Consider the following 7,924-nt stretch of genomic DNA (forward strand, 5'->3'; position numbering starts at 1 on the left):
ATAGCAGTCAGATTTTTTTTTTTGTAGTTTGATGATGAGGTTTGCACACATGTCGGGAGGAATTTTGGTCCACTCCTCTTTGCAGGTCATCTCAAAATCATTAAGATTTTGAGGCTGTCACTTGGCAACTCAGAGCTTCAACTCCCTCCATACCTTTTCTATGGGATTAAGGTCTGGAGACTGACTAGGCCAATCCATGACCTTAACCCCTTAATCCCATATGACGTACTATCCCGTCCAGGTGACCTGGGACTTAATTCCCAGGGAAGGGATAGTACGTCATATGCGATCGGCCGCGCTCACGGGGGGAGCGCGGCCGGGTGTCAGCTGCCTATCGCAGCTGACATCCGGCACTATGTGCCAGGAGCGGTCACGGACCGCTCCCGGCACATTAACCCCCGGCACACCGCGATCAAAGATGATCGCGGTGTGCCGGCGGTGCAGGGAAGCATCGCGCAGGGAGGGGGCTCCCTGCGGGCTTCCCTGAGACTATCGGTGCACGGTGATGTGCTCACCGTGTACCGAGCGTCTTCTCCCTGCAGTCCCCGGATCCAAAATGGCCGCCGGGCTGCATCCGGGTCCTGCAGGGAGCACTTCCGGGTCAGGATCAGGCTGCAGCTCTAATCCTGCCCGGCTGTATGTCAGATCACCGATCTAACAGAGTGCTGTGCACACTGTCAGATCGGTGATCTGTATTGTCCCCCCCTGGGACAAAGTGAAAAAGTAAAAAAAAAAATTTCCACACTTGTAAAAAAAAAAAAAAAAAATTCCTAAATAAAGCAGAAAAAAAAAAATATTATTCCCATAAATACATTTCTTTACATAAAAAAAAAACAAAAGAACAATAAAAGTACACATATTTAGTATCGCCGCGTCCGTAACGACCCGACCTATAAAACTGGCCCACTAGTTAACCCCTTCAGTGAACACCGTAAGAAAAAAAAAAACGAGCCAAAAAACAACGCTTTATTATCATAACGCTGAACAAAAAGTGGAATAACACGCGATCAAAAAGACGGATATAAATAACCATGGTACCTCTGAAAACGTCATCTTGTCCCGCAAAAAACGAGCCGCCATATAGCATCATAACCAAAAAAATAAAAAAGTTATAGTCCGCAGAATAAAGCGATGCCAAAATAATTATTTTTTCTATAAAATAGCTTTTATCGTATAAAAGCGCCAAAACATAAAAAAAAATGATATAAATGAGGTATCGCTGTAATCGTACTGACCCGAAGAATAAAACTGCTTCATCAATTTTACCAAACGCGGAACGGTATAAACGCCTCCCCCAAAAGAAATTCATGAATAGCTGGTTTTTGGTCATTCTGCCTCACAAAAAATCGGAATAAAAAGCGATCAAAAACTATCACATGTCCGAAAATGTAACCGATAAAAACGTCAACTCGTCCCGCAAAAAACAAGATCTCACATGACTCTGGACCAAAATATGGAAAAATTATAGGTCTCAAAATGTGGAGACGCAAAAACTTTTTTGCTATAAAAAGCGTCTTTTAGTGTGTGACGGCTGCCAATCATAAAAATCCGATATAAAAAACGCTATAAAAGTAAATCAAACCCCCCCTTCATCACCCCCTTAGTTAGGCTAGGTTCACATTGCGTTAATGGGTTAACGCTAACGGACAGCGTTGCACGGCGAAAATGTCACAAGTAACGCCGTGCAACGGGTCCGTTAGCACAACCATTGACAGCAATGTGATTTTCTGGTGTAGCGCATCGCTAGAGCGTGCCATTTTCGGCTCGCGCTAGCAAGGTGCCATTCTTTTGTGGCGCGCCTCAGACGCTGCTTGCAGCGTCCGCGGCGCGCCCGAGGTCCGATCCCCGATCTTCCAGACCGGGGACGTTAACGCGACCACTAAACACGACACCTAAAAAGACATTGCGTTAGCGCAATCCGCTAGTGCTAAACGGATTTCCCTAACGCAATGTGAACCTAGCCTTAGGGAAAAATAATAAAATTTAAAAAAATGTATTTATTTCCATTTTCCCGTTAGGGTTTGGATTACATTTACGGTTGGGATTAGGGTTGGGATTAGAATTAGGGGTGTGTCAGGGTTAGGTGTGTGGTTAGGGTTACAGTTGGGATTAGGGTTAGGGGTGCGTTTGGATTAGGGTTTCATTTATAATTGGGGGGGTTTCCACTGTTTAGACACATCAGGGGCTCTCCAAACGCGACATGGCGTCCGATCTCAATTCCAGCCAATTCTGCATTGAAAAAGTAAAGCAGTGCTCCTTCACTTCCGAGCTCTCCCGTGCGCCCAAACAGGGGTTTACCCCAACATATGGGGTATCATCGTACTCGAGACAAATTGGACAACAACTTTTTGGGTCCAAGTTCTCTTGTTATCCTTGGGAAAATAAAAATTTGGGGGGCTAAAAATCATTTTTGTGGGGGAAAAAAAAGGATTTTTTATTTTCACGGCTCTGCGTTGTAAACTGTAGTGAAACACTTGGGGGTTCAAAGTTTTCACAACACATCTAGATAAGTTCCGTGGGAGGTCTAGTTTCCAATATGAGGTCACTTGTGGGTGGTTTCTACTGTTTGGGTACATCAGGGGCTCTGCAAATGCAACGTGACGCCTGCAGACCAATCCATCTAAGTCTGCATTCCAAATGGCGCTCCTTCCCTTCCAAGCTCTGCCATGCGCCCAAACAGTGGTTCCCCCCCACATATGGGGTATCAGCGTACTCAGGACAAATTGGACAACAACTTTTGGGGTCCAATTTATTATGTTACCCTTGTGAAAATACAAAACTGGGGGCTAAAAAATAATTTTTGCGAAAAAAAATAATTTATTTTTACGGCTCTGCGTTATAAACTGTAGTGAAACACTTGGGGGTTCAAAGCTCTCAAAACACATCTAGATAAGTTCCTTAGGGGGTCTAGTTTCCAAAATGGTGTCACTTGCGGGGGGTTTTAATGTTTAGGCACATCAGGGGCTCTCCAAACGCAACATGGCGTCCCATCTCAATTCCAGTCAATTTTGCATTGAAAAGTCAAATGGCGCTCCTTTCCTTCCGAGCTCTGCCATGCGCCCAAACAGTGGTTTACCCCCACATATGGGGTATCGTCGCACTCAGGACAAATTGCACAACAACTTTTGTGGTCTAATTTCTTCTCTTACCCTTGGGAAAATAAAAAATTGGTGGCGAAAAGATCATTTTTGTGAAAAAATATGATTTTTTATTTTTATGGCTCTGCATTATAAACTTCTGTGAAGCAATTGGTGGGTCAAAGTGGTCACCACACATCTAGATAAGTTCCTTAGGGTGTCTACTTTCCAAAATGGTGTCACTTGTGGGGGGTTTCAATGTTTAGGCACATGAGGGGCTCTCCAAACGCAACATGGCGTCCCATCTCAATTCCTGTCAATTTTGCATTTAAAAGTCAAATGGCGCTCCTTTCCTTCCGAGCTCTGCCATGCGCCCAAACAGTGGTTTACCCCCACATATGGGGTATCAGCGTACTCGGTACAGATTGTACAACAATGTTTGGCATCCACTTTATCCTGTTACCCTTGGTAAAATAAAACAAATTGGAGCTGAAATAAATTTTGTGTGAAAAAAAGTTAAATATTCATTTTTATTTAAACATTCCAAAAATTCCTGTGAAACCCCTGAAGGGTTAATAAACTTCTTGAATGTGGTTTTGAGCACCTTGAGGGGTGCAGTTTTTAGAATGGTGTCACACTTGGGTATTTTCTATCATATAGACCCCTCAAAATGACATCAAATGAGATGTGGTCCCTAAAATAAAATGGTGTTGTAGAAATGAGAAATTGCTGGTCAACTTTTAACCCTTATAACTCCCTAACAAAAAAAAATTTTGGTTCCAAAATTGTGCTGATGTAAAGTAGACATGTGGGAAATGTTACTTATTAAGTATTTTGCGTGACATATCTCTGTGATTTAAGGGCATAAAAATTTAAAGTTGGAAAATTGCGAAATTTTCTAAATTTTCGCCAAATTTCCGTTTTTTTCACAAATAAACGCAAGTTATATCAAATAAATGTTACTACTAAAATGAAGTACAATATGTCACGAGAAAACAATGTCAGAATCGCCAAGATCCGTTGAAGCGTTCCAGAGTTATAACCTCATAAAGGGACAGTGGTCAGAATTGTAAAAATTGGCCCAGTCATTAACGTGCAAACCACCCTCGGGGCTTAAGGGGTTAATGTGCTTCTTTTTGAGCCACTCCTTTATTGCCTTGGCTGTATGTTTTGGGTCATTGTCTTGCTGGAAGACCCAGCCACGACCCATTTTTAATGTCCTGAAGGAGGTTGTCACTCAGGATTTTGCAGTACCTGGCTCCATCCATTCTCCCATTGATGCGGTGAAATAGTCCTGTGCCCTTAACATATAAACACACCCAAAACATAATGTTTCCACCTCCATGCTTGACTGTGGGTACGGTGTTCTTTGGGTCCTTTATCAGCATTTCTCTTCCTCCAAATACGGTGAATTGAGTAAATGCCAAAGAGCTCAATTTTTGTCTCATCTGACCAAAGCACCTTCTCTCACAGAATCATCCAGGTGTTCATTGGCAAACTTCAGATGGGCCTGCAGATGTGCTTTATTGAGTAAGGGGACCTTGCGGGCACTGCAGCGTTTTAAACCTTTACGGTGTAATGTTTTACCAATGGTTTGCTTGGTGACTGTGGTCCCAGCTGCCTTGAGATCATTAACAAGTTACCCCAGTGTAGTTTTAGGCTGATCTCTCACCTTTCTCATGATCAAGGATACCCTACTAGGTAAGATTTTGCATGGTGCCCCAGATCAATGTCGACTGAGTCATTTTGTATTTTTCATTTTCTTATTATTGCACCAACAGTTGTCTCCTTCTCACCCAGCTTCTTACTTATGGTTTTATAGCCCATTCCAGCTTTGTGTAGGTCTATGATATTGTCACTGACATCCTTTATAAAGCTATTTGGTCTTGCCCATGTTGTAGAGGTTAGTCTGACTGATTAATTGAGTCTGTGGACAGGAGTCTTTTATAAAGACATACTGATAGGAAATTTAGATTGTGAGCCCCATCGGGGACAGTGATGATGTGTGCAAAAACTGTAAAGCGCTGCGGAATATGTTAGTGCTATATAAAAATAAAGATTATTATTACAAAGGTGACTATGGCAGGAAGCTGCCAATCAGTTATGGGGGTGGAGTTATACAGAGCTCAACATTCAGAGAACTGCTAGTACTGCAGCAGATAAAACAGGGATTTCATTGATTTTTTTTTTTTTTTTTAAACAAAATTGCCTCAAGCAGGCCAGTAAGGGACCCACATTGTAGGAGCACATCAGCTCCTACATGATGCTGCTCTCAGATGGGGTAGTAAAAATCTGAGATTCCCTTTAAGAAGCTGAACATTTGCAGAATCTTTTACTGTGTAATTAACCCCTTAATGACCGCCAGTACATCTTTTAACTGACCTGAGATATAAGAGAATAGCCTCCCCATACAGATGACAATCCAGCATCTGTTGGTTGTACACTATAGCTGACAACTTGCTGTATCAGCCACGATCAGTATTTGCACCGTCCAAATCTGTTTAACCCCTTAGATGCTGCTGTCAATAGTGACTACATCATTATAAATGGTTAACAGAGTGTGGGGGCTTCTTCTTTATCCCAATTGGTGCCCTCAGATCATGATTTTGTTGTCCTGATGTTTGTGATGGCAATTCATGACCAAATAGCGGCCTTAGAGTCTGTCGACTATAGTAATCTGTTTAGAAGTTAGCAACATTTAGGTGGTAAAAATACACATTTTGATTTCTGTCATACCACTTTGCATCAATTCCTGTAAAGCACTCGAAGGGTTAATAAACTACCTGACAGCAGTTTTCAATATGTTTAGGGGTGCTGTTTTTAAAATGGAATCACGTTTGGGGGTTTCCCAATATATGGGGCCCCTAAAGTTACTTCAAACATGGATAAGTCCCTAAAAAAATAAATGTGGTAAATTTCTTTGAAAAAATGAAAAATATCTGCTACATTTTTAAACCTCCTAAAATGCTAACAAAATAAAATAACATTTTACAAATGGTGCTGATGTAAAGCAGACATATGGGAAATGTTATTTATTAATGGTTTGCTGTTGTATGACTATCTGGATTAAAGGGATAATCATTCAAATTTAGAAAATTGCTAATTTTTTAACATTTTTCTCAAATTTTTGATATTTTTTATAAATAAACACAAAAAATGTTGAACTAAATTTACCATTATCATAAAGTATAATGTGTCACGAAAAAACAATCTCAAAATCACTGGGATTTGTTGAAGCGTTGCAGAGTTATTACCACATAAAGTGACACTGGTCAGATTTCAAAAATTTGGCTCGGTCACTAAGGGGTTAAATCATGTTTGGTTTTTTGTTTTGTTTTATTTCTTTTTACATTTTGTTTTGTTTTTTTCCTTTCATTATAGGAGACGGAGGAGGATAAATCCCAGAATTTTGATGAATTTTTTCAGGACCGAGCAGATGAAGATTGATGTTGATGACGTCCGTAACAGAAATTTGTATCCTGACTTCAATATCTATAAATGAGGCAATATTTTACCTGCAGAATTAAGACTTCTTTACTCTGTGTGTGGACCTGTTATGCAACCAACGTTACCTTTGCTTGATGAACCGTACATCCTATGCAGAGGTGTCTTCTACGTTGGCATCTTATACAATCAAAACCTGTGCTTGACTGCAGTTGTAGAAAAACGAGTACAAGAATTACCATCTCAGTGACTCTTAAATACACATTTGTTTATATTTTTGGTCTTTATAGGCTGATTTATTGTAGTGTTATGTTTTTTTCTCTTGTTTTTTCATTTAATTTATTTTTCAATTCTCTTATAACATGTTATACACATACATTGAAACATACCTTTATTCAGCACTAATTATACAGAGTCTAAAATAACAAAGCAAAAAGTGAATTGTATTGAAAATCCATTTTTAAAAATAGTAATTTCAAATAAGGCGGATTTGTTTGAATGTATACAGCGGGTGAAATAAGTATCGAACACGTCACCAATTCTGTAAGTATATTTATAAAGGTTCTATTGACATGGGGTTTTCAATGGAATACATTTCTAGATCTGTTTTTGTATTCAAGAATGTATACACTGCGTAATACTCAGTGAAAGTTATAACGTGCTGATGTATTTTGAGAAATTAATTATTAAAGTTCCATGTGTTCTGTATTATATAATAAAATTATTTTTTTTTTAAATAAGTCTCTGATTCAATTTAAAGGGACTCTGTCACCTGAATTTGGAGGGAACAATCTTCAGCCATGGAGGCGGGGTTTTGGGGTTTTTGATTCACCCTTTCCTTACCCGCTGGCTGCATGCTGGCTGCAATATTGGATTGAAGTTCATTCTCTGTCCTCCGTAGTACATGCCTGCACAAGGTAATCTTGCCTTGTGCAGGCATGTACCATGGAGGACAGAGAATGAACTTCAATCCAATATTGCAGCCAGCATGCAGCCAGCGGGTAAGGAAAGGGTGAATCAAAAACCCCAAAACCCCGCCTCCATGGCTGAAGATTGTTCCCTCCAAATTCAGGTGACGTGTCCCTTTAACTTTATGTATCTTTGAGGTAATATCTCTGGAATTATTCTTTTTTTTTTTTAAAACCTAAATTTTTATTTCTCTATCGCCTCATTGGGGGACACAGGAACCATGGGTGTATGCTGCTGCCACTAGGAGGCTGACACTATGCAAATAAAAAAGTTAGCTCCTCCTCTGCAGTATACACCCTACCGACAGGAAGTAGGATATCCAGTTTAACTTAGTGTCAGTAGGAGGTGGACACGGGTCTTTCATTAGACCCATATCTACCTCAGTGTGCGTCGTTCCTTTTCAGGTACCACGGAGGGATACAGTGTGAACAGTC

The 7,924-nt window shown here is 40.4% G+C and overlaps 1 protein-coding gene across 1 annotated transcript in view; it reads left to right on the forward strand.

Moving 5' to 3' along the window:
• The window catches only part of GPN3 (GPN-loop GTPase 3), a 76,934-nt gene extending 69,673 nt beyond the window's left edge, over positions 1–7,261 (forward strand). Inside the window, exon 8 of the mRNA XM_069755188.1 lies at positions 6,459–7,261. Coding sequence (XP_069611289.1) covers positions 6,459–6,524 — 66 coding nt within the window. The 3' untranslated portion in view covers positions 6,525–7,261. The remainder of the gene's footprint in view (positions 1–6,458) is intronic.
• The last annotated feature ends 663 nt before the right edge of the window (positions 7,262–7,924 follow it).

The sequence above is a fragment of the Ranitomeya imitator genome, chromosome 1, assembly GCF_032444005.1.
Source record: "Ranitomeya imitator isolate aRanImi1 chromosome 1, aRanImi1.pri, whole genome shotgun sequence".
In the NCBI taxonomy this organism is placed as follows: Eukaryota; Metazoa; Chordata; class Amphibia; order Anura; family Dendrobatidae; genus Ranitomeya; species Ranitomeya imitator.